Here is a 27,874-nt window from a genome sequence, read left to right as displayed (position 1 = left end):
GGGGATTGAACCAAGAGGGTTTTACCACTGAGCCACATCCCCGGCCCTTTTTATTTTTTATTTTGAAACAGGGTCTCCCTTCCCTGAGTTGCTCAGGTTGGCCTCAAATTTGGGATCCCCCTGCCTCCGTCTCCTGAGTCGCTGGAATTATAGGTGTGTGCCCCATGCCTGGCTTCTGAAATAGTTTTGATAATGTTCACAAAACATGTGCCCATGATTATCAAAACTATTTCAGAAGCCAGTGAACAGTGTGGTGTGTATTCTGAAATCGATGTGCTTGTGTGGGGAGTGAAAAATGATGGTTCAGGGCACTTTTCTGAGTCCAGATTGTTTCTTGTTTTGAAGATAATGTGGAATTTCACATAATTGGGGTAAACATGGCTGGGGCACTTAGAGGTCTGTTTCATTAATATTCATTTGATATCTTATTATTTTGTCTTTGTTTTCTGATATCAATAGCCACCTAACAGAGCAACAAAACACAGTAGAAAATTAAGGTACTTCTTCAAATAAATATGGAAAACCCTTCCTTACCCACTGACTCCCACAACCTTACCCTCGATATCTACAGACACTTTCAGAGCATAGGCTTTGAAATTCGAGAAACTCAGCTCTGAGCCTCACCTCTGTCATTTATTAACTCTTTACCCTAGTGTCTGAGTCAGCTTTTGCTTCGCTGTGACCAAAATATCTGACAAGAACAACTTGGAGGAGGAAAGTTTATTTGGGTTTCAGAGGTCTCAGCTGTAGACAACTGACTCTTGCTCTGGGCTCAAGGTGAGGCAGGACATCATGGGGGAAGGGCATGGCAGTGGAAAGCTGCTCAGCTCATGGCAGGGTCTGGAAGCAGAAAGAGAGAGATAGAGGGAGAAAGGGCCCCAGGAAGAACAACCCTTCCAGGGGATGCCCCCAAGTGACCCACCTCCTCTAGTACATGTCCCTGCCTATAGTTGCCACTGAGTCCATTCAAACTAGGATGGAATGATTAGTTACAGCTCTCACTATCTAATCATTTTATCTCTGAATTCCTGCATTAACAGGTGCTTTTGGGGGACACCTCATATCCAAACCATAACACTTAGGAAACTTACTTGACCTTTTTGAGCCTCAATTCTTCCTCTGTAAAATGGAGACGATAGGAATATTTAAGATTGATGTGAGGATTAAGCAAGGTAATAGGTATAAAGACAGAAGAGAATCTGTAGGATAGTAAGTCACTGGTATGGTTAGTTTTCATATTGTTATTAGGTAATTAAATGAACATTTTGGGAGTAGAGAATGGGGACTTGTACTTTACTTTCATGGAACTGAGTCTCTGTCATATACATTTCCCAGTAAGAGAACAATTAGCAATGTATTAACTCACTGGCCGCTCAAATGTAAGGTGGACAGAGAACAAATAATATTTTGCCATTTTAAAGGAAATTAAAAGCAGGAGGTAGTGGCACATGCCTGTAATCCCAGCAGCTCAGAAGAATGAGGTAGGAAGATCATAAGTTTGAGGCCAGCCTCAGCAATTTTGCCAGGTCCTAAACAAATTAGATGAGACCCTGCCTCAAACAAAAACAAAAACAAAATAAAACAACAACAAAGAACCGGAAATGTGGCTCAGTGGTTAAGTGCCTCCGGGTTCAGTCCCCAGTACCTAAAAAAAAAAAAAAAAAGAAATTCAAATTCCCTTGACACAAGATTTTGATGTTCTCTCCTTTCCAGTGCTGGGTCCTGCTACAGTCTGTAGCATCTTCCAGTGTCCACTGATCATTCTTAGTGGGTCTCAGAACAAACAAGAGAGGTTTTTAGTCAGTCAAGCTGGGAGATGTGGCCTTTACACAATCGCTAATCAATCAGTAGAACACATAAGGATCATTCGCTATTTTGTTGAATACAATTAATTAGCCTTTAAGGAACCAACTCAGTCCCTAAAACTTCACCAGGTAGCTCAGTGGGCAAGTTAAAAGTGCTTCCAAAAAGATTTCGACCAATGCTTAGGGAGGCAGTGAGTGCGAGGTCTCTACTCACAGTGCCTCACAAATTCCCACTTGTTCTGTTTTCCCTAGTAATTTTCCCTGTTGGAGGACTCTTAATTAACTTAGTAACATTTCTTTAAGGAATTACATTAAAAACTTGAAAACAATATATAACTGTAGTGTCCCAAGGACTGTTTTATGTCCTTTTGAATCTCAAAGATCCTTGAGTAGCGAGTCCTTGATAAGGGCTTATTAATTTAGCTTGATTAAATGAAGACATTTTTGCATCCTAATTTAGTGTCACTTAGAGACTTTCTGCAGTGTAAAGTTCATATAATTAAGTAGGTTTATTGTCAGCACACAGTGCCCACATTTCTCCAACATTAGAGAGAGTTCTTGTTGGTTTTGTAATACATTTGAGGTTCCCCTGGAAAGCATTGCTGGGGGCCCTTAGTGTCTGTACCCCCTCAGAAGAGAAAGAGTTGGGGTGATTCTGTATCTGAGTCTGGTCCAAGGACAATGCTTCAGGCGGCCAAGTCAATGACTTGGTGTCAGATGGAAACTTACTTCTCTACATGAACCCAGTTGTTATTTGTCAGGGTTCGCCAGAGAAACAGATCTAATATATATATAGATATGTATGAGGGAATTTATGCATGGCTTTGGCTCCCTCAATCTTGGAGACCCAGATGCCCCAGGGTAGGCCTCCTCAGGATGGAGAATCAGGGAAGACAATGGTGTTGTTCAATCTTGAACAAAAATGCCTGAGACCTTGTGGGTCGGAGCTGCTGATGTAAGTTCTGGAGATTGAAGACTCAAGAACCTGAATTTCTCAGATTATCACTGTTTGCAGATTATATGATCCTAAACTTAGAAAATCCAAAAAATTCCACCAAAAGACTGATAGAGCTAATAAACAAATTCAGCAAGGTAACAGGTTACAAAATCAACATATAAAAATCAATAGCTTTCTTGTATACCAACAAGAATCTGCAGAGAAAAGAAATCAGGAAGATAATTCTGTTCACAATAGTCTAAAAACAACAAGAGCAATGACACCCAAACCAAACCAAACCAAACCAAACCAAACCAAACCAAACCAAACCAAACCAAACCAAACCAAACCTACGAATAAATCTAAGGTGAAAGACCTCTACAGTGAAAACTATAGAACACTGAATAAAGAAATTGAAGAAGACAAAATATGGAAAGACCTTCCATGTTCATGGATAGGCAAAATTAATATTAAAATGGTCATACTTTCAAAAGCAATATACGTATTCAATGCAATCCCCATTGAAGTACCAATGACATTCTTCATAGAACTAGAAAAAAACAGGCCTAATATTATTTGGAAGAATACAAGACCCATAATAGCCAAAACAACTCTTATCCAAAAGAATCTATGCTGGAGGTATACAGTCACACTACCTGACTTACATAGAGCTACAGTAACAAAAACTGCATGATACTGGCATAAAAACAGACATATAGACCAATGGTACAGAATAGAAGACAGAGACAAACCCACACATCTACGGTCATCTGATCCTTGACACAGGTGCTAAAAACATACATTGGAAAAAAGACAGCCTATTTAAACACACGGTGCTGGAAAAACTACCTATTCACATAGAAGAATGAGATTAGCTCCTTCTCTTCACCCTGCACAAAAGTCAACTCAAAATGGATCAAAGAGTAGGAATTAGAACAGAAACTATGCAACTCTAGAAGAAAACGTATGGTCAACACTCCAACAATTAAGTGCAGGCAACGACTTTCTCAATAAGACTCCTGAAAGCTCAGGAAATAATGCAAAGAGTTAATAAATGAGATGGCATTAAAATTAAAAGCTGCCACACAGCAAAGGAAACAATTAAGAATGCGAAAAGAGAATCTATAAAATGGGAGAAAAATCTTTACAGCTACTCTTCTGACAGTAGATTAATATACAGACTATATAAAAAACTAAAAAAAAAAAAACAAAAAACAAAAAAAAACTTAAACTGAAAACCCCAATAATCCAAATAATAAATAGGCCAACAAATTAAATGGACACTTCTCGAAAGAAGAAATACAAATAGACAACACATATACGAAAAAAAATCTTCAACATGGTTAACAACTAAGGAAATGCAAATCAAAACTATACTGAGATGGCTGGAGATATAGCTCAGTTGGTACGGTGCTTGCCTTGCAAGTACAAGGTCCTGGGTTCAATCTCCAGCACCAAAACCAAACCAAAACAAAAAAAACTACACTGAGATTTCATCTTACACCAGTCAGAATGGCAGTCATCAAGAGTACAAATAATAATAAGTGCTGGAGAGGATGTGGAGAAAAAGCAACATTTTTACGTTTTTGGTGGGATTGTAAATTAGTACAACCACTCTGAAAATGAGTATGGTGGTTCCTTAAAAGACTAGGCATGGAACTGCCATATGACCCAGCTATACCATCCCCCAGTATTTATCCTAAGGAATTAAAGTCATCACACTATAGCAATACATGCATATACATGTTTATAGCAGTACAATTCACAATAGCCAAACTATGACCAGCCTAGGTATTCATCAATGGATGAATGGATAAAGAAAATATGGTATATATACACAATGCAGTTTTATTCAGCTACAAAGAAAAATGAAATTATATCATTTGCAGGAAAATAGTTGGAATTTGAGAACACTATGTTAAGTGTAATAAGTCAAAGTCAGAAGTTAAGTGTTCCTTTTTCTCTCATATGTGGAAGTTAGAGAGAAAAAGGAAAAGAAAGGTGGTGGTGGGTGGAATCTCGTGAAAATGGAAGGGAGATCAGTAGAGGAAGGGGACCAGGGGGGAGAAGCGGGAGAGAGGGGAGAAGTGCTGGGGAGTGATACTGACCAAATTATGTTGTTATGTAGTATGCATATACAAATATGTAAAAACAAATCCTGTCATTACGTACAACTATAATAAAAAAATGTGGAAAGAGAAAAAAAAAATCTGGACTTCTGATGTCTGAGGGCAGGAGAAAATGGATGACCCAAATCCAGGAGAGAAGTCACCTTTGCTCTGTCTTTTTGTTCTACCTGGGTCCTCAACAGATTGGATGCAGGCAAGTCGTCCCTGATTTATTCAAGTTCATGGATTCAAATACCAATCCCTCTTAGAAACACCCTCACAGACACGCCCAGAAATAATGGTTTACTGGCTATCTGGTTTCCCTTGACCCAGGCAAATTGTCACCTAAAATTAACCATCACTTCAACCTTGTTCAGGAGCTGCCTGGTTTCACTTCATAGTAGAAACTCAGTTAAGTCCAGTCTGAGTTTCTTAGTCCAATCCATGATTTCTGAGTCCAGTTCAAAGTTCAATCTCCACATCAGGGCTGTTTCTCTGCCCTTCTTGCAGTCCTGGTGCTGTTGGCCCCCTGAGGTGCGTGTGCCCTTGCTTCCAGCCAACCTGACCTTGGGCCTCCTGTTGCTTCTTCTGCTGCTTTCTTCTTCCACCTCTCTGACAAAAGCACAGGCTTTTATTCTTTCTAGACATGTCTGGTGCCACTGGGTATAGAGAAACTTCCAGAAGCACCTAGTCTCCAGGAGCCCAGAGAAACAGGCTTTCTGAGGCTGCACCCCTTTCCCTGTGGTCCCTTCCTCACAACTGTTCTTTCAAAAAGGACAAGTCAAAATGGAACTTGGGACTTTCCCCCTCCAAGATCCCTTAACTGCTAAGCCTGGGTTTTGTTTCGGTCCCCTAAACCTACTGAACATCCCACCAACTCCCAGTTACCCCAGGTAGTAGTTCTCCCAGTGTGACCTGCAGATACTGGAGGTTCCCTATTTTCATTACAACACCAAGAAATGATTTGCTTTCCATGAATGGTGCAGAAGCCATGACTGTGAAACTGGTGAATCATTAGTGTCCAATGTTCCAGCCATTGCATTCTTCGCTATCCTGCACTCGGAGTGAAAGGAAAGAAGGAAGGATGTAGGTTACCTAGGAACATCTTAATGATGCAGTAAAAGAAATTAATTTCATTTTTTAACCCTTAAGTGCATATCATTTTAATTTCTTTCACAAAATGAGAAGTATGCATACAGCTCCCAGTACAGCTAGGAATAATGGTTTTCTTAAGGAAAGGCACTTGTGTGTGTGTGATTGAGTTGTTCAACTAGTCACTTGCAATTCAATATCACTTCTTTTTGAAAGACTATCTAGCAGACAAACTACAGGTTTTCAGATGTGAGTATCTGGCACACATTTTCTTGACTGTAAATGAAACCAGTCTCTTCAAGAAAAACAACTGGCAGCCTTTCTTGCCAGGGTTAAAATCCTTCAAGCTCCAGATACACTACATACTAACAGATGATTTAACTCTTGAAAAGTCAGAATGGCAGTGGCACTTTGTAGAGTGGGTACAGGCAGTCAGTAAGATAATGTTAGAAAGTGCTTTGTGCAGTGCCTGGCCTGGGTTTGGTGCTTAATGTTGGTTTCTCTCACAGACACACTGAGTCAAAACAATCAGATCTCCCCGCCCCCACATACTTATATTAATAAAAGTTAATTTAATAAAGAGTTAATTTAGTTTTCCAAACATGTGAGTCAATTAAATAAAAAGTGTCCCTGCTGAGCCCCAAGTAACTTCTTCTAAAAATGAATTCAGAGTTCTTTCATAATAGGGCAATAGTGAAATGACAGGCATTGAAATGCTGAGTTTTAGGTAAAATTTTTTATTTCAACAGTTTTCTTCAGAAAAATAAGGTAGGACTGTTTGTGCAATGGTTAACGATGCACAGAGTAACATGAAATATTTATCAATATACCTCTGAAAGTTCACTACCTAAAAACAATTTTTCATAGCACCAATGCCAGCATACACAAGGCCATCTGTGTCCCTGACACACTGGACGCTATGGCCATTGAATGATGTCTTGATCATTATGCCATTAACATCACAGCTCACCTGATTAGTCAGATGTGTGTTCTAAATTATAGCACTGGTGTCGGGCTTTGGATATGAATTAATGGGAATTCAGGGTATATCACATTTTGGGCATAATCAGGCAATGAAAAATGAAGGGAAAAAGAAGCCAGTAATGATCAAGAGAAGAAAGGAAGGAAAGAAAGAAATGCAACAAAAAAGGTGGTGAAAAACTAGTCATCTGTTCATGGGACACAAGGAGGCTCTTTAAAGCATATTTCTCCATTTTCCAAATAATTTTGTGCTCTCAGCAATGAATGAGTCCCAGCTTGAACATCAGCACAGGTTCTTACATCTTGTGTGGAGACAACCAAGGTTCAGAGAACTTTTTCAATCCTTGTGATCAATCTAGCACCTACCCTCTGGGTAGTCTACCCTTTAAAAGGTATTTCAGCAAACAGCTATTGAGCTGCTTTCTTCATGAACAAAAAAGGTGACATTCACACAATACTCAGAGGACACCTAGGCTCACTGAGGCCTGTCCCTTTGGTGCCCATTGAACACTTTCCCTGAACATTTTCTCCTGTCAGATGGTTGGGCAGTGCCATTATCTCCCCACTTGTAACTTTTGCCTTGCAAATGAGCAGGCAATTACCCAGCTTAGGGGAAAGGTTGCTTGTCATCGGTAAGAGGATAGCATTCCACCGAGCATTTGAGCAGGCTCATGATTAGCCTGAAAACCATCCTGCAAGAAACAGTCATAGTGGCACAACCTGCTTGTCAGTTCCAGTCCAGAACTTCCGGTTGCTATTTTCGTTGTTATGGAAATGAACCACACTGCTTCCTAAAGAATTCATTATTCCAATGAATATATTTTTTCCTAGTCATTATAAGGTATCAGAAGTAGCCAGACAGACTCAAGGGATGGAGGAGCCCAGAAGAGAAAGGCTGGTGATTAGAGAAGATTTCTCAAGGAGTTAGAGCTTAAACCTGACTTTGGAGCATGATTAGATAGGGAAGACATTTCAAATGCAAGGACTTACAAAAAAACAAGCGAGAGAGGGGGAGAGGGAGAGAGAGAGAGGGGGAGAGGGGGGGAGTAGAGAGAAGGGAGGTAGGTGGGTTTGGAGTTCAAGACTAACATGAGAATGTAGTGGGAAGCGATAGGATATACTGAGACTTGTCAGGAGAACCTTAAGTTGGTGATCAGTTTGGACCTTTCTGCAGACAAAAGGGAACTTTTGTCTTCTGCATGCCAAGAAAACTGATGAATAAAATAAATAAAACATGGGATGAGCGCCTTAAGAAAATTAATTTTGTCTGAAGAATAGCAGTGAGAATGTCAAGCTCATCTCTGGCTAATACTACATACAGTCCTACTGTGGTTCTTGTAGATGTCAAGACAATAATTTAAAAATGAAAAAATTCAGAGCTGGGTGCAGTGGTGCATTCCTGTAATCCCAGGGGCTTAGGAGGCTGAGGCAGAAGGATTGCAGATTCAAAGCCAGCCTCAGCAAAAGCGAGGTGCTGAGCAACTCAGTGAGACTCTGTCTCTAAATAAAATACAAAATAGGGCTGGGGATGTGGCTCAGTGCTCAAGTGCCCCTGAGTCCCTGGTACTCCTCGTCAAAAAAAAAAAAAAAAAAAAAAAAAGGAAAAATTCTCTCATCGTATATAGACAAAACCACATGAGTTCCACTGAAATCAACTGATTCTTGATTATTAAAACTCACTGAAATAGCTATGGGTGTGTCTATTACATCCTGAGAGTTTTTACAAGCTTCAAAGTGACCTGAGATAATGAAGCCCCAAACAACATTCTGCCATTATCAAGGATGTGTTTGGAACCGAGGCCTTGATTTTTGGAGTTTAGAAGTCACTCCCTCGTATCACAGTGGCTTTGTACCTTCTTTCAGTAGGCTCAGATAATTTTTACCATGGTAGTGATTGACCAATAAGTTGAAAAATAGGAGTGTTTAGTTAGATGGAAGAAAAACCTCTTGCTCAGAGGAGTGGTTCTCAGAGGGTGGTCTATGGATCTTTAAGTGTCTCAAGGTTTGTCTAATGCCAAAAATTTTATACTGCGCTCTTTGCCTTTCTAAGGGGCACAGGACTTCAGAACAGGTGAGTCAAGATCTTTAGTTATTCTTAGATAGAAGTGACATTTGAAAATATATTTCAAAATCCAACTATGAATGATAAACAGTGGGTAAATCTGAAATAATATGCTGGAGACAGTAACAACAACACAAAACAGGCTGTACTATTTAGAGGAGCTTTTTTGGACCACATTATTAAAAAGAAAGATTTCTCTATGATAACAAAGCGTTCCTTACTCTGAATTTCTACATGTGGAGTTTCAAAGTTCTCTCCTTTTCCTAACTTATGTTGTCTAACATAAAAGCTGCACAGAAAATATAATACATTGAGTATTTGTCTGCAGCCAAGAAAATTGATAAATAAAATTTATGTGGAAAGGAAATTTTAGTAATCTATAAGCACAACTGATTTTTCTTTGAAATTAAAATGAGTTCCTCTTCAGCAAGGGAAATAAGAAATATACTTTTATTTTCTGAAAAGAATACAAAGTAAATGTGAAAAGAGTCCATTCAGTGAGGATGTGGGGGATAAAAGTATAATTATACATTGTTGGAGGGACTGCAGATTAGTGCAACCACTTTGGAAAGCAGTATGGACATTCCTCAGAAAACTTGGAAGAGACCCACCATTTGACCCAGCTATTCCACTCCTTGGTTTATACCCAAAGGACTTAAAATCAGCATGCTACAGTGACACAGCCACATCAATGTTTATAGCAGCTGAATTCACAATAGCAAAACTATGGAACCAACCTAGACGCCCTTCAATAGATGAATGGATAAAGAAAATGTCATACATATACACAGTGGAATATTACTCAGCCTTAAAGAAGAATGAAATTATGGTGTTTGCAAATGGATGGAACTGGAGAAGATCATGCTAAGTGAAATAAACCAATCCCAAATAGCCAAAGACCAAATGTTTTCTCTGATAAGCAGATGCTGATACAAAGTGAGGGATGAGTAGGGAAGAATGAAGGAACTTTGGATTGTACAGAAGGGATTGAGGGGAAGAGTGGGGTGGATGGGGATGGGAAGGATGGTAGAGTGAGACCGACATTATTATCCTATATACATGTATGTAAAAAATTTTTAAAAATTTATAAAAAAAAAATAAAAGGACTTATCTGAATTAAAAATAAAAAAAGAGTCCATCCAGTTCCCAAGGCTTAGATCAACTAGAGGCAAGCAGATGAGAAACTGCAGTAAGGCGGGTCTCAGGAATTCCCACTGCTTGAGATGTGTTATTCTCTCGGACTAGAATTTCCCCTCTCACTTCCCAGTAGACCCTTCTCTAGTCTCTCCTTCAAGTTCTTTTTTGTGTACATGATGCTGGGGATTAAGTCCAGGGTGTCATGCATGCTAGGCAAGTACTCTATGCCTGAGCTATACACCCAGCCCCTCTCCCTTCTCCACTTAAATGTTGCCTTAAATGTTGGGAGATATGTTGAAGACTTCCCAGGTCACCCTCTCTAAGTCATCACCCAATTGTATTCCAAACGCTTCGCTCTGATTGTCCAATTTCAGCTCTTCATTTCTCTCCTAACACTTTTCAAGGTTTGTGATCTATTAATTATTCTCTTCATCTGACATGAAATCTCCATGAATCCTGTTCAGTCAGCGTTCAAGGAGAGTTTGTCAAAGGGCTGGAGGTATGAGGCAGTCATAGTTCAGGATGATAGCCAACACCACCCCATGGTGCAGTGGGGAAGCCTGGAACCAGGGGCTTCTTTTAAGCCATGCCCTCCCTCTGCCGGTGGGTTGAATGACCTTGACCAAATCTCTTAGCTTCTCTGGGTTCAGATTTCTTGTCTGACAATGAAGGAGATTTACTCAATTTTCAAGGAGTCATCCTGAAGTTAGCATGCAAGATTCAAAGTTTATCTGATTACTTTTCTGTGATGCTGACAACTACTCTCTTCCCACTCTTTGAAGAGGTGTGGATCTTTTCATTATTTCTGAATATAAATAGATATTTTTTTGAAAATGTACAGGCAGGTGAACTTTAAAAAATATACTTGAATGATTAGCAGAAAGAGCGTATGTGTTGGGAGGTGTTCTGACTATTTGTGCTTTCCGTGCCTTTTTTTTTTTCTGGTGCTGGGATCGAACCCCGGTTTTGCACATGCACTACCACTGAGCTACAGCCCAGCCCCAGTTTAGATTGTTTTTACAGTTAGCTGTGTAGAATACAGGGTGTGGCTATGGGGGTATATTTGCACAATGGTCACTGATGCACTTGGTTTAAAAAGGAGAGGGTTGGTGTTTAAACAGAGAAGGTGTGTGTTAGACTCTAATGTTCAGCATCCCCTTGTCCTTGGAATGATGTATTTTGCTATTGTAGAGCTAAATGCAGGGGCTTGAAGTTCCTGGTCCTGCTTTTTCTATGCTGAAAATATACAAGGCCAAAAACAATATAAAACTGCATAAGTGCAAGCAATAATCTAAAAACCTCTGAGTTGCTGTTTTGCTGAAAAACAAACATGACCTCTAAACAGTGAGAAATAAATTGCCTATTTTTTGTTACTAACTTGTTATTAATAGCAATTATATTAGAAATTTTGAGGGTAATTACTCACCCATCATGAAAATAATTTTACATTTCCTCAAATCTTCCATGAAGCCTTTAAAATAAGAACAATTTAAGTTAATTGCAAGAAATGCTACATTGGAACCCTGATTTCACTCATCTTATGTAAAATCCAGATCTTACAGGGTTTTGTTTGATAAAAAGCTTGAAGCTGAGTAGATGCATTAACAGGTTATAATTAATAGGCACGGATGACCATTTCAGTCTTATTCCCAGATGCAGTAATATATTTTCATTTTAACATGCACTATCTGTTTTAGGTGGTAAAACGGAAGTCATTAAATAGCAATTACAAAGAAAGCTAAATTTAAAACTTCTTTTTACGTCTTTCTAAGTATCTCAGTTTGGTATTATTTCACATTGGATAATCTCCCCTTTAACAGAGTTAAAATATAGTATCTGAATATTTAAAAAAATAGTTTTTGTTTACAGTAAATCATGCTATTCTCCATTTAAAGTAGTGATATAAAAATTTCTTTTAAAATAAGTGTATTTAATAACAACAGTGAGTCAATTTACAAAAAAAAAATTAAGTAAATAATATGTAGTATCAGTAGTATAAAGTAAAAATCACAATGGTGGCAAGAACTCTACTGGCTTCTGGAAGCATGTCCTTGATGTGCTTAGGCAAAGCCGGGCAAAATTCTAGAGTAAAGTGGTGGATGTTAACCATGGGGGCTGTGGTGGGCAAGAGGTAACATTCAAAGTCAGGTTTTTAGATGCACCTAAGGCTGGATGCTTCCCTGTGTCCGACAGATGTGAGTGCTTATACAGTTACTGAAGATAATTTTGAATAATTTATTATTCTTGCTAATTTCTATGCGAAAGGAGATACTCTTCAAATTGCAAGACAACTGAGTGGACATTAATGTATCATGGTGTAGGATGAAAACTTGCTTGGAATTTTCAAGTAAACTAGAGTTCAAAGATGTTTGGTGTTCTTTGTTGGAGGTCCCGCCCCTGGATGTGCATTTCAGATCCTGGGCTGAGGTTTCTGGAGAAGTGGTCTAAGTAAGGAGGGCCCAGGACAGAAGGGCAGGACCTGATGGAGTCAGTCATGAGTTGTGGGCCAACTTCTCGGCTCTTTACCGGGCCCTAGGAGTGGCCACTTTTGCCCATTCTCAGGGTGTGAGTTGACTAAAATGATGAATGGGTGTGATTACTTGGAGAGGTTGTAGATTTTTATTGTCCATCTTAGTGATAAAAATGGCCCTTTTGGGGGCTGGGGTTGTAGCTCAGTGGTAAAGCACTTGCCTAGTATGTGTGAGGCACTGGGTTTGATTCTCAGCATCAAATATAAATAAAAGTCCATCAATAAACAACTAAAAAAATTTAAAAATTTTAAAAAATGGCCAATTTTATACTTACAATGAGTTGTTAGAACTGTGGCTTATATTTTATATTTTATGCAGATGATAACTACTTTTGAAAGATAGCTCATTATTTTGACAGTTATACACATTATTTTTTAGTGGAACTGGGGTAGTGTTTTTATATACACAGTGTTACACATTTGCAGGACTCCACCATTAGCTGAGTGACAGTTCCATGTCCCTCCCTGTATATATGTAAAGATATGGTGTCCCTAACTTGTGGGATGAGGTGGTCATCTAATGCTTTCTACCTGCCAGTTTACTTCCATGAAGTTTAGCAACTGTGAATCTATTTGCAATCTAGGAGAGTGGACATGGTTCTTACTGGTCTTTGGAGATAGCTATAGGTATAAATATATTCTTAACTATGTAAAAATAGTTATGTAGAAAATACACTGAAATGAAATACACTAGAATGACAGCCATGATTGTAGGTCATGAGATTTTAGACAGCTTTTATTTCCTTCCTTAAAAAAGTTTCCTCAGTGAGTATATGTTAATTTTATAACCAGGAAGGAAGGAAACTTAATGAAGCAATCAATCATTCCCTATCAAGTTGAGACAGAGTTGCTTATTTGCACTTAGCTAAGTGACAGCTAAGCTATAGCTTGAGTTTATGTGCCTTTCTACATGAATCACAATGATGTCATTTGGTGACTGTGATTTTCATACTACTATTACCATTATCATCAAATGACACTCTATCTACACCTCATGGTCATGGGTCAATGCAGGTTAGGACTGAGTTATTTAAAAAACAAAATTGTTTATTTGCCTGTGTTCACAGTCAACACTATAATATTTCCATGAATTACAATATAATGACAACTTTTCTTACAAAATAGAAATATTAGAAGGTATTTTACCTAGGAGAATCATGATCCTGCCCGCCTGCCCTTCCTTCCTTCCTTCTTTTCTTCCTTCCTTTCTTCCTTCCTTTCCTGTTTTTGGTAATGGGGATTGAACTCAGGAGCACTTAACCACTTAGCCACATCCCCAGCCTTTCTTTGTTTTTCATTTAGAGACAGGGTCTCACTGAGTTGCTTAGTGCCTCAATAAGTTGCTGAGGCTAGCTTTGAACTCTGTGATCCTCCTGCCTCAGCCTCCCAAGAGGCTGGGATTACAGGCACGAGCCACTGCTCCTGGCCTTTTTCTTTCTTAACAGTCCCAACTTCACATAGTTTTATCTGTTTTCACTTACATTTATAGCTAATTGGGGTGGATATTAATTTCAGTTTTCAGGAGACTTTCAATATGACAAAATCACAAAGCGGTATAATCTTGGAGTAGGTTGGGTCGGGTCACAATGATATACTGCAGAATAGTAACTACTACATGGGAAAGAGTTTAGTTTTGTGTTCCAAGTAAGTTGAAGAATGCTGAATCAAAGTTAGACATCTTTCTTTACTGGGACTTGTGGGGGATTTGCAGTGTTATTACACATGTGACTCTTCCAGTGGACTGAATGTTAAGTGTTTCCCAAGTATCTTGGACCAAAGCATTCTCTTTTCATTGAGCACCTTGGGAGCCATGTTCTCTGGGCATTTAGGAAATGCACCTCTTAGTAATGAATTCCTTTGGTTTTTCACATGGACTGAAAAGGAGCTTTACTCTTACTTATATTCCCTGGCCAAGGGAAAAGTGCACACTGTCAAGACATTTTATGAGCTGTTAGTTGATGTTTAATAAAGAAGTCAAGTTCAAAGTTATTGAAGTGACCTCTTTGGTTTAATCAATAAAGGAAACTCACCTCCCATGGTGTCTTCTCCAAATACATGTAACTGGTCATCACCCTGTTTAAAAAAAAAAATCACAATATTAGATGATACTACTAACTGTTACTGTTTAAGCTCCAAGCTACCATATGTAAACTTCCAAACTACTCTGTGAGAGACAACGTTACAGAGACAAGAATCTGAGAATGCCAGAAGTTATGCTGCTGAAGGTCACAGAGTGGTGAGGGACAGAGTTCAGATTTAAACCCGGGCCATCTATCCCCAGAGTCCACTCTTTCTTTGTAACTAGTGCAGTATCCAGTCTAATTTTCTTGGCGTATAAACTGTCTGCGGATAAGAAATCTTACTTCAAAAAGACAAAATCCTTCAGTGTCAGAAGGATTTATCCACACCAATGGATAGATGTGGCCACAGCTGTTTTATGAATAACTCTACAATTTAAAGTGAGGGTTGCCAAGCTTTTTGGTAAAGGGCCAGACAGTAAACCTTTTCAGTATTGTGGGCCATATGGTCTCTGCTGCAACTGTCTAATCACTGACCTTACCCTGCCAATTCCTGAGCCAGAGCATGAAATAAGGAAAGCTGGAGTGACCAGCTTTAACTGATGCTTTAAAGTTTTCATTTTATTTCCAATAAGATGCTCCATTTTCTTTATAGAGTAGTTCAATGTGTTTGGGGAAAAATTTCAGAAAGCTTTCTCATTCCTACCTATCTCTTCATCTGTCTTATTGTCCCACTTCCTCATCCCTTATAGGTAATGACATGCAGAAGTTTCTTTCTAAGTACACAAAAACCAACTTCTAGATAGCCAGGGATATGCTTGATATAAATATATGTATTCTGATGACTTCTATTTCTTATGTAAAAGAAGCATACTATAATTACACATGGATATGACATAATACTATCACATCTTCTATAACACACTGTTCTTCCACATACTTTTTCACTAATTGATATATTCTTGATAACTGTCCATGTCAATATAGAACGTTCTCAGTAGAGAATGTTCTGGATTACACAGTATTCTATTTTATGGTTGGTGCCACATTGTTGTCATTTTTTTAATCTAGCCCTTTATTGATGGGCTATTGAATTGTTTTCAATCTTTGACTACTTTTGTCAAAGTGGCCCAGTGAATAAAATCATATGAATGTCATTTCACAAGCTTAATGCTGTAGGATAAATTCCAAGAGGGAGGACTCTGTGATCACAGAACAAATGCATTTAAAATTTTGATAAATTTTTGCCCAGCTGCTCTCCACAGAGGATATACCCTTTTGCGGGGACAGCCTGTCGCTGGCACTTTATCCCAGTCTCTTGCCTCTAATTCACTTTGATGTGGGAGTCAGTTAAATGAGGCTGCCTGGTTGCATTAATGCTCCCTTGAGGTAAACTGCCATGAAAGCACTTTGTTTAAAGTCAGAGCCTCGCCGTCCTTTTTAGTACGTATGCCTTCGGGGTAGCTTTACTGCTTGTCTTCTTAGATTTGCCCGTGTTTCCCCAGCTATTCCAGGTAGAGAAGAGCTTTTAATGGAGCAGTCATTCGGGGACACATTTACATCAATTAATTCTCTTCCAGGAATGGAAAGAACATCATCACTCCTCAGTAAGCCTCCCCACCAGTCCCTTTGTTGAAATCATTGCTCTTCAAAGTGGGAATGTAGGGTCCATCTAATCAACCCCACTCTGCCCACTTTTCCCATCTCCCATTTTACAGATGAGGAAACTGATGTTTAGAGAGGCCATGTGAGAGGCCCATGCCATACCATCATGTTCGTGGTGAGGTCAGGGGTGGAATGAGAACCATACCTCTTACTCCCTTATTTGGCTGCTATAGATTTAGTCTTAGAGCTGCCATAGTGGAGGCTGCTGGTGTCCCATTCTCTCCTGGCCCCTGGCTGCAGCACCCCTCCCCTCCTGCTGCCAAGAGCTCACAGAAATATGGCCCCTGCCTCAAGCTGGGATGACTCCATGGTGCAAGCTGTGTTCCAGGGATCCCTGAGGAAAGATGCCAGGACCACACCTTTGCTTAGCTCGTACCCCTGCGGAATCCTGCTTCTCCTTCCCCTCTCCTGAGAGCACAAACTAATGGCACACTTGCACAAAAATGTCTGTCCCAGGCACTGCTTCTGGGAAAGATGACCTACCTCAGGGACCTATTTAAGGCAATTAATATGTTTGTCTAAGATGCAGCTGCACAGTAAGAGGCTCAATAATATTGGCTAGAAAAAGATTATTTAATCAGAACCTGTCTGTTGCTTGTTAAACAGCTGTTGAATATATCCAGGTAGTGTTCAGAGGAAAACACTGAGTCCGGTCCCTCACTTTTTAATATAATTGTTAGATTATCAGATTACACCCACTGTACAGGTTAAGCTGTATCTTATTTTTCTTGTACATGGTATCTTGTCTTGGGAGTTTGAACAAGGTTAATCAGAATTCTTTAAAACAAGGTACCATATTATAAAGGACCTACCTCACCTCTATCTGGCTTCTGGTGTCTGACCTGTTTTTATCCAAAGCTCTTACTCACAGCCTTCTATTCCAGTTGCCCACATTCTTTGAATGAACCATAGCTTTATTTCTTTTAATTCATTGATAATAAATAGGTTTCTAGAGCATAAATGTAACTGTCATTAGTTCTTAGGAATGTGGTGCACTAGCATGAAGGCTCAGGTGAATGGGGTATTTGATTGGAGGGTATTATTTCCCAGTGACTCTTCATTCACCTATGATTGCAGTGTGAATCTTCTGCAAATAAAATCAACTAGGCATCGTGAACACAACTGATATGCATACAAAAGAGGGGTGAATGGCAAACACTTCTGATTTTGGTAAAAAAAAAAATAAGCCAAACTGCCCCTGGAAACACTACATCTGTTCTTTTCTTCTTCTTCTTTTTTTAAATGCTAGGTGTATTCTGAATGAGAGACATTAATTTCAGAATGTCAGCTGGACATGGAGGAAAGATATAGTCTTATTCAGGACACATCCAATAAGGTGTTTGTGCCCAGTTGCTTTACAGCTTCATCTTCAGTGAGGTATTACTACAGAAATCACAGTGCTTGGGCCACCGATTTCTACTGAAAGTTGTGGATGCTTCTCTGTGCAATAGCCTCTTCTTATGCAAACGGTACGTCTAGCCTTTTACGCTTCAGGTCTTTGGTCTTCTGAAGTATGCATTACAGAGTTAGACTTTGTGGGTACAACGAGACAAAGCTGAATTTTCTAGTTTAGGGTGGCATGGAGTGGGATACTAATTCTTCTGAACTGATAGAGTATGAATATAGGCACAGATTCTATGTAAGTGCCATTTAGGACTCAAGTATGGAGCCAGGACACAGACAGCAATTATGCAATAACATCAGGTGGCAAACTGCTGCAAAAGTGCTAAGCAATTCAGCTGGCTGCATCTTTTCGACGCTGTATATTGGGTAACATGTCCGTTACTTGTGGGGGAAGAGATGTAGAATCTGATTAAAAGGGCACATTCAGAACCTCAAGGTGGAATTAGTGACTTTATGAGGAAGCTGCAGATTTGGACCTCAGATTTTGACCCTATCCCTCATTCTTTAGTTAACCCAGAGCCACAAGGAGAGCAAAAGCAATTCACATTCAACTTTATTTCCCTGTGTGGATGTGCCGGCAAGAAACCATTTCTGCAAAGCTGGATTCTGGTTATGAGCTGTTTGGAGAGGTAGGTAATTGGTGTATATGTGTTTTCCTTAGGAAGCAGAGTGCTTATCATCTCTATCTGAAGATATGGAAGTCTGGTCACTTAACAATTCCTTGAATTACAGAATTTTATGTGGAGGAGGACAAAACAGAACTACTTAGAAACACAGATAAGTTCACCAATTTTAAGAAACTGTTATTGAGAAGAAGGCTAAATAGACCCTGTAGCTTCACTTGCTCTTAGTTGACTTAAAAATCACTAATATTGAAGGTCACACAGCTGGCAATACATATTCGTCTCCCATGAACCTTTCTGTAGGCAATGCCTCTGATGATAACAGTTGTCTAGGTTACTCTTCAGGTACCTGAAGGCGACTTTTGCCCCAAACACTGACTCTTCACTTGACCCTGCAGATGTCTGATAGGTGACTGGAATGGGATGAAAGGTTTGCCATCTTTGTCTTCATATTGTGTCTCTTCTGCTGCCTTAAACTTTGGGTCAGATTCTGCTCAACTTTGCATGAAGACATGTTAATCATATGGGAAATGTTTTGTCCTGAACTATATATAATATAGGGTTGATTTGACCTAGACTTGCTTAGCCTTTATCCTCTACTTTCAAGGTCAAAGACACCTACCAATCACTGGCCCAGAGACACCTGACCATGAAAGGAGTAAAATGAGGTGACATCTGTTTTTCTGGAAGAGTTTTGCCTATTCCCAGAAAAGACATGAATATTTTCCCATTAGCCTCTCTTTCCCCCTCATCATAATCCTATATCTATCTGTAACTCAAGCCCCTTGGAGTTGAGAGGCTGATTTGCGAGCATGGGCTCCTATTTCTCTGTTTTTTGAACACAGAATAAAATCTTTCTCTGTAACACTCTTCTCTCAGACATTAGTTTTTCTGTGGGACAACGAGTGAACCTTGGTTTGGTAATGAACTGTTTATCGACCTGCTTTGATCACAGCATAGTGGGTGCTTCTCATTAAAGGACCAATGTCACATGGTATTGCCACAAGCAGATTACATCATAATAAGAAGCTGACATTTAAAATAGTGCTTTGCATCCCTGAAAAGGTATTTGCAGATGTGATCTCACTTGATCCTCATCAGAGTCCTGTGGATGAGGAATGGGGTACCTGGAGTTGTAAGGAGCCACCGGATGGGATGTGTCTTCTCTTCCCACATCCCAGGAGGGGGCGGTGGAGTTCAGCTCTCATTCTGATATGATAGTAACCATTACAGTCTCTGAGGAGTCTCTTAATGTGTTCAGAGGTGGGGAATTATAAGTTTAGATATGCCTGCTGTCCTTCCTTATTTAGATAGCTTTGATTTTTAAAAATGCTTTCAGGGAACCACATAAAGTTCCCCTGGGAAGAAGGAAATAGTAGGTCATCTGGGGGCTTCTTTCCTGTTCACAGAACCTTCTCTGCATTAGAGTTTGTGTTTCATGGGCCTCCAATGGCGTCACAAGAAAGAGTCTTATTTGACAACAAAATGTTACAACTAAGACTAATTTCTTGCCCTAAAATTCACAAATGCTGCAAAAGAAATAAAACAAAACCAAAAGCAACAAAAGATTGCTTTTTTCTTCTGATACTGAGCACTGATAACACCTTCAAAAGGAAAAACAAAATATAACAAAAACATTAAAAAAAAAAGGGATTTCAAACACATTCCCTAGTTTTTGAGACAATGTCTTTTCTTACTTCAACTAGCACCATGCAGAGAGCACAGATTCTGAAAAATCATGAACCACAAAATGCTAGCACATGAAGATTTTCCTAGATTTCCATTTAGATTGGTCTAGCGACTTGTCTTTGGTTATCAGTAACAGTAGGGCAGTGGGGATGGGCTAGTACTGAACATGTTCAGTAGTTCTTATAAGGGTCCATTTCCTCAAGGAGCAGAATCTTGACAGAATAATGCTGAAGACAAACCAAAACAAAAGGAGACCATGCCATATTCCTATTTTTGCAAACAGAAATTGAATTTTTTGAATTCTTTCCATTATGCCTGTTTAAAAAAATCCACTGAAACACCTCACACATGAACAGTTTTATGAATGATGACTGGAACTGTTACTTAGGTGGTACTGAGAGTGATTTGAACATGAGTCTGATCTCAGGAAACACTAGTAGATAGGCAGGTTTGATGTTCTCCATGTTTCAGACAAGGAAGCCGTGGGTTTCAGAAGGCTGATATGGGCTTACACAGGAGGCCAGCAGGTTGATTAGTTTCCCTGAGTGGCAGGCCTGCCTTCTGCCTTCCTACTGCAGCTCCTCAGTGGACTGAGATGACAGAGAGGAGTGTGAAGCTCCCATGGGGAAGAACCATAAACACTCATAGTGTCATTTCATAGAAATGAAGGACGATTCATTTGCTAATAGGGGAAGAGGAACCAAAGCCAAGTCACGCTTATCATATGATTTGAGAATGAAATTTTCAAGTTTTACTGGTCAGCTGTGAATGAGGTTTTTGAAGTCTCTTGGGTCTTTAGCAGGAGAATATTGGAAAATAAAAACATAACTCCATTTTATCAGAAGGGAGGAGACTGGCTCTTGAAGAATGTTTTGAGTGTTGTTATAGTTCTTTTCAGAGCATGTTTTCATTTAAAGTAATGGGAAATCTGAAAAAAAAATGTATGGGAAGTGGTATATAATTTTGTTACACCCAAGAATTTATTCTGCAGCAAGTCCCATTTCTCATTCACTGAAGTAGACATGATTAGAGGTCTGCTTGCTGTGGAAGTACTTGTATAATTGAGTAAACAGGGATGAAGAATAGAGTAGATGCTAGGCTAACCTTTCTTCAGTTGTATTAAATTGTAGGTTCTCCACATGAGCTGCTTTAAACAGTGGTTTACAGACCTAGTTCTCTAGAAAAGGCAGTTTTCTTCTTTTATGTATAAATTGAAATGTTGGTGTCTGTAATCAGAAATTTTAAAGAAAAAAAATACCTCACTGTTTTCCTATGAATTCCTGTTTCACCATCTCAAATATGTGTCAACTTGACTCTCTGCTAGGAGATCAGGAAAGGAACACTTTTATCTTGTCCTTGTCTACCACATGTGGCAGCATGGTCAAGAAGAGCCTTGTGAGGCTGGTTGTTTAAGGGAAGAGGTTAAGTTCCCATTCTGATTTCTTCCCATTTAAAGTTAATGTTGGTCATAAAGTCACATCTGACTAGAAGCTTCCAGGGAGAGTGACTTGACATTTATTTCATTGTAGAACAGATATAAAATGGCAAAGCTTAGTTTTAATCATTGGGAATTATAAGGCTTGTTTCTAGTACTTTTTTGGACATATATATATATATATATATATATATATATATATATATGCTCTTAGAAAAATGGGAAATCAGATTGTTAGAATGAAACATGTTCCACGTGTGTTCATTTTTTTAAAAAGTATTTTTAGTTGTAGATGGACACAATACCTTCATTTTATTTTTTTGTATGCGGTGCTGAGGATCAAACCCATGTGCTAAGTGAGCACTCTCCCACTGAGCCACAACTCCAGCCCTGTTTATGTGTTTTTCAAGAAGCAAAACATCACCCAGGGATCCTTCTCTCACCAACTTTCTTTAAAAAAGAAGAGCAAGAGAGGAGATGGGTCTGGATGAGAGGAGCAAATACAGGACTGAAGGACTCTCACAACCCCTCCTCGATTTCTCTTCTCTCTGACTCCCCAGCTCACCATGGGCGCACCCGAATGCCTTCTGTGCAGTCTGAATGGATTCATGATTATCACCATCATACACGTAGTGAATAGCTTTCCACCTCTCCGCAGACCACTCCTAAATATACAATCCAGCTCAAACCTTGCCTCTGTGTCTCCCCCTTTCCTCATTCCTCCACTTGAATGTCTGTTTTCAATTCCTTGAGATTGAGAGGGTGAGGTTGAGTGAGAGTGGAACAGTGTTAATTAGTGGCCATTGGGCCTTGAGCTAAAGAGGTACTAAAGATGGCATTCAGGATGAACTTGGGAATCAAAGAGGCAAGTTAGAGGAAGGGTTCTTTCCACTAGAAACAATCTATAGATTGGCCAAGAGGATGTGAAAAGTAATCTTTTGGGGAGCTTTGAAAGAAAGAAAATTTCCCTATTTAAAAAGAGAGACATGAATGAGGAGAATCAGCCTCACTCTCCCCTTCTAAGTTTTGTAAGTGGATGTGGGAGATGCCATGTTTGGAGCCACCATCACCTTGCTTCCATGAAGGGAGCCATTGCCTTATGCACTGAGGAGGGGAGATGGTAAAGAGGGAAGCAACCTGGGCTGTGTGTAACCCTGTGTTACTGTTGGGCTAACCCGGGGACCATCTATCTACCTTTGGACTGTGGTTAAGGGAGAAAGCATTTTTAATCGTTTACAACATTTTTAGTTAGGTTACTTGCAAGTTCAAGCAAGGTCACTGACCCCTGTTGAACCTACCCACAATTGCCAAATCCTTTCTTGGGTAAATGATAGTGCAAGTATAGATGATATGCCTCTTTACCTAGAACAATCTGAATACTCTACCAGAAGACTATTAGAAGTCATAATGAATTCAATGGAGTAGTAGGATATAAAGTCAGACTACAAAAATCAGTGTCTTTTCCATATACAAATAATAGTTTGTTGAGATTAAAATCATGAACGCTATCCCATTCTTAATAGACTCACCCCCGCCAACACACCCACCCCTAGGAATAAACTTCGCTAAGGAAGTGAAAATTACAAAACACCAAAGAAAGAAATTAAAGACATTTAATGGTGGAAAGACCTCCCATGTTCAAGGATTGGAAAAATGGATGTTAAAATGTCTATACTATCCAAAGCCATGTACAGATTCAAGCAATCCTCATCAAAAAAACCAATGACATTTTTCACTGAATCAGAAAAAAAATTATAAAATTCATGTGGAAGCACAAAATAGCTAAAACAATCTTAAGCAAAAATGGTAAAGCTAGAGGCATCACAATATCTGATTTCAAGGCATACTGCAGAGTCATAGTAACAAAAACAGCATGGTATTGGCATAAAGATAGAACACAGGTAAAAGAAACAGAATAGAGAACCCAGATATAAACCCACGATTGTTGACAAAGGTGCCAAAATGCACATTGGAGAAAGAACAGTCTCTTTAACAAATGGTGTAGGGAAAATTCAATATTCACATGAAGAAGATTGAAATGTGACCCCCCCATCTCTTATTTTTGTATCTGTACAAAAATCAATTAAGAATCTGGGCTGGGGAGATAGCTCAGCTGGTAGAGTGCTTGCCTTGCAAGCACAAGGCCCTGAGTTTGATCCTCAGTACCGCAAAAAAAAAAAAAAGAAAAAAAAAAGAATCTGTCAAAGACATTAATGTAAGACCTGAAACTCTGAAACTACTATAGAAAAATATAGGGGAAACACTTCAAGATATTGGAACAGGCAATGATTTTCTGGATAGGACTCAAAAATTGACAAATGAGATTTCATCCACTTAAAAAGTTTCCTTACAGAAAAGGAAACAATCAACAAAGTGAAGAGATAATCTACAGAATTAGAGAGAATATTTGCCAGCTATTCATCTGACAGAGTTAATATCCCATATATATAAAGAACTAAAAACAAACAAACAAAACCAAAATCAAGTAATCCAAATAAAAATGGGAAAATTATCTGAATAAACACTTCTCAAAAGAAGAAATACAGGGCTGGGGATATAGCTCAGTTGGTAGAGTGCTTGCCTTGCAAGCACAAAGCCCTGGGTTCAATCTCTAGCACCGCAAAAAAAAAAAAAAAAAAAAAAAAAAAAAAAAAAAAAAAAAAAGAAGAAATACAAATGCCTAATAAATATATGAAAAAACGCTCAAATTATTAGCCATCATGGAAAATGCAAATCAAGAATACAAGGAGAGCTGGGGATGTGGCTCAGTTGGTAGAGTGCCTGCCTCACAAGCACAAGGCTCTGGGTTCAATCCCCAGCACCGCCAAAAGACCAAGGAGATGCCCTCTTTGCCCCAATCAAAATGTCTATTTTCAAATAAAAATAAAAACACAAACAAAACTCCCCAAATAACAAATGCTTATGAGGATGTAGAATAAAAGATATCCTTATACTTTGTGGGTAGAAATGTAAATTAGTACAGCCACTGTGGAAAGCAGTATGAAAAGTCTTTAAGAAACTAAAAATAGAACTACAATGTGATCCAGCTATTCCTTGGGTATTTTTATAAAGAAATGAAGTCAGCATACTAAAGAGGTACCTCCATGCCCAGGTATACTACAGCGCTATTCACAATAACAAAGATATGGAATCAGCCTAGGTGCTTGCCAACAGATGAATGAATAGAGAAAATATGTCATATATTCACAAGGACTACTATTCAGCCATAAAGAAGAAGGAAATCCTGTCATTTGCTGCAAAATGATGGAACTGGAGGAAATTGTTTTAGGTGAAATCAGCTAGGCACAGAAAAACAAGTACTACATGGTCTCTCTCATATGTAAAAACTGGGGGAAAAAAAAAAGGAAAAAGAAAAAAAAGAAAGAACGACCTGAAAGTAGAACAGGGATTACTAGGGACTAAGAAGGATACTAGAGGTATGGGGGCATTGGGAGAGGGGACAAAGGTAGAAGAAGGGAATAACATGATCAATGCATGATGTATGCATGTATGTGAATATCATTGTGAATCCCATTAATTTGTACAATTAGTATGTGTTAATAATTATAATAATAAAAAAAAATCAAAGGGATGGGCCCTGCTTTTTTTCTTGTGAGGGCTACAATGAAGTTTAATATTGGTATTTCCCTACAATGGCTATCACAGTATTTATGGTCCCACATGCTCTTCCAGAATCTTCTTACTCCCCCATGAAGAAATGTAGTCTGAGCTGGGCATGGTGGCACACACCTGTAATCCCAGCAGCTCAGGAGGACCACAAGTTCAAAGCCAGTCTCAGCAATTTGGATGAGGCCCTTAGCAACCTAGTGATACCCTGTCTCTAAATAAAATATTTAAAAAGGGTGGAGATGTGGTTCAGTAATTAAGCACTCCTGGGTTTAATCCCCCCTCCAAAAAAAAAAAAAAAAATGTCGTCTGCTATAGTTTGGAACTTGAGTGTTTCCAGAAGCCCCACATGTTAAAGGCTTGGTCCTCAGGGTGGCATTATCAGAAGTTGGTGGAACTTGGAGGAAATGAGGCCTAGTGCAAGGTCTTTAGGTCATTGTCAGCATGTCCTGGAAAGGCACCGTGGGACCCTGAACTCTTTTTTTTTTTTCTCCCTGGTTCATGATACAGGGGGCTGTGCTCTGTCATGTGCTCCCACCATGATGTGCTACCTTGACAGGCACACAGCAATGGGGACAGCTATTGATGGAGCAGAACCTCCCGAGCTGGGAGCCTAGAAACCGTTCCTCTATTAAAACACACACACACACACACACACACACACACCCTTAAAATAAGAAAATTCAAAATCATAAAGATGAATTATGGCATTTATATTGCATTGGTATCCATAAGGTACATGTTCTCTTGCAAATTGAAAAACTGCATTGGAATCATGACAGAGACCAAACTATTTGTCAAATAATTATTTTCTATTCAAAGTTGTTTTTATTTATGCCTATTCCAGTCCTGTGCCTCCAGTATATTTTGCCATGTTTTTCCTTGCATGCAGTAGGTGCTCAAGGGTTGCTGGCAGAGGAAAGCATCATTTTTTTTTTCATTATTTTGCCAGGTGCTAACACAGATGCTTTCACAGCTCTGTTATTATCTCATGCTAATAGCACAACATAGGCTTTATTATTCTTCACTTAGAAGTGAGAACATTAACCCATTGAGCCCCAAGCTTTCAATTCTGCAAGTATTTCAATGAAATCAACACAAGTGCATTAAAATAGGTTGGAAATCATAATCTGGAGCCTGTATCTTATTATATTGATTGATAGATATATATATTCATACTGTAATTATTTTACTGTAAAACAATTGTTATTAATATAATTCTATGCTATACAATTACATTATATATTACATGTTATATTTAGGTTTTCATAGATGTTTTACATCTGGGATGAAGGGACGAAATGGATTAAAACTGTGAATTTTTCACTGTACAGTTTACCTACCTTAAAGAGAAGGAAAGGCACATTGGTGTTTTAAAAAAAGTTTTGACCTTTCCTTTTCTGCACCATTGTACCAAACTCTCCGTGGTAGAGCGATGGCAACCATGATGGTGGATTTTCATCCCTCCCTGCACTGTCATTTTGCAGATCTTTTTGTCTAAAGGTGACTATTTTCCCTGTACTTGAACTTGTGCCAGTCAGTGGAGTGAAGAAGAGGTGATGGTGTGTTGATTCCAAAGTCCTGCTTCAAGGGCCCTGCACACCTCTGTTTCCTCATTCAGGCTCCTGCCAATGACATGAGGACACACATGAGCTCATCTGCTTACAGATGAGAGATGATGTGGAACAAAGTGTGAGTCATCCTAGTGCAGGACGTCCCAGACCATGGAGGCCCTGGAAGACCCAGCAGCTGACCACATGAACCAAGTAGGGTTCTATCAGAGAAAGAGAACCACCTCTCTATTTATGTCCATGTCCACGTCTGTGTTTCTACCTGAGATTTATTGCACAATCGTAGTTAGGCAAGTCTGAAATCCATAGGGCAGGTTGGTAGGCTGGAATGTCTGGCAGGAACTGACAATGGCAAGGCACAGAATTCTCTCTTCCTTGGGGAACCTGAGTTTCACCTGATTGGATGAGACTCACGCAGGTTATGGAGGATTATCTGTACTTAACATCAACCAATTGTAGATGTTAGTCACATCTACAAAACACCTTCAGAGCAACACCTAGGTAAGTATTTGATTAAATAACTGGGTACATAGCTTAGCAAAGTTGACACATAAAACTGACCATCACACGGTGGAGGTGGAGTGAGCTGAGATCAGCCAAACCTTGCCTTAATCAGTGGAATCACCCAGTCAACCCTAGTGTCCAACCTAGTGTACAACCCAGTGTCCAACCTGAAGTAATAAATGGATGCTGTTTTAGGTCACTAAGTTCCACACAGTGATACAGCAGCACTTAACTAATACATGGCATTTCTTATTTTGAAATGACATTTGAAAATCCTTCAGCCCAAGGACTTTTGCCCTTTCTGTTTCAGCTCTGCTATAATTTCCCCAAGACAATGTAGAGAACAGCAACAGGGTGGTTTCTAGAGGGACCTCGCCTGGCTGTGGGCCTCCTGGAAAAATGCTGTACTTGGAAGCCAGCCTTTATGTCTCCTCTTTGTCTTAAAATCTTAGCACAAAACTCCACAGGAGGTAAAGAGAAACATTTTTCTGCCTTTTGAAAAGCTTTTGGCAAAGAGTATTTGAGGAAGGTTTAAAAGGCACAATTACATCATCTGGAAAGGCACACATTCAACCCACCACCAAAACAGCAGCAGGTACAGGAGCCAAGGAATCTGGTCTGCTCTTTTCTACATCTAGAAGTCCCTCATACTTAATGCTATTCAGAGAAAAGATTCAACAGTCAGA

General features: G+C 39.3%; 1 protein-coding gene across 3 annotated transcripts in view; it reads right to left on the bottom strand.

Annotated features, from left to right (window-relative positions):
* Positions 1–27,874, bottom strand: part of AK5 (adenylate kinase 5) — a 265,354-nt gene that overhangs the window by 50,157 nt on the left and 187,323 nt on the right. For all 3 annotated transcript variants that reach the window (XM_079129025.1, XM_079129024.1, XM_079129023.1), the window contains exons 9-10: positions 14,683–14,725; positions 11,549–11,593 (exon numbers count right to left, since the gene is read on the bottom strand). In XM_079129025.1, the coding sequence (XP_078985151.1) occupies positions 11,549–11,593; positions 14,683–14,725 (88 nt within the window). The remainder of the gene's footprint in view (positions 1–11,548; positions 11,594–14,682; positions 14,726–27,874) is intronic.

This window comes from Sciurus vulgaris (genome assembly GCF_902686455.1).
Source record: "Sciurus vulgaris genome assembly, chromosome: 1".
In the NCBI taxonomy this organism is placed as follows: domain Eukaryota; kingdom Metazoa; phylum Chordata; class Mammalia; order Rodentia; family Sciuridae; genus Sciurus; species Sciurus vulgaris.
This window is presented reverse-complemented; position numbering and strand designations above follow the sequence as displayed.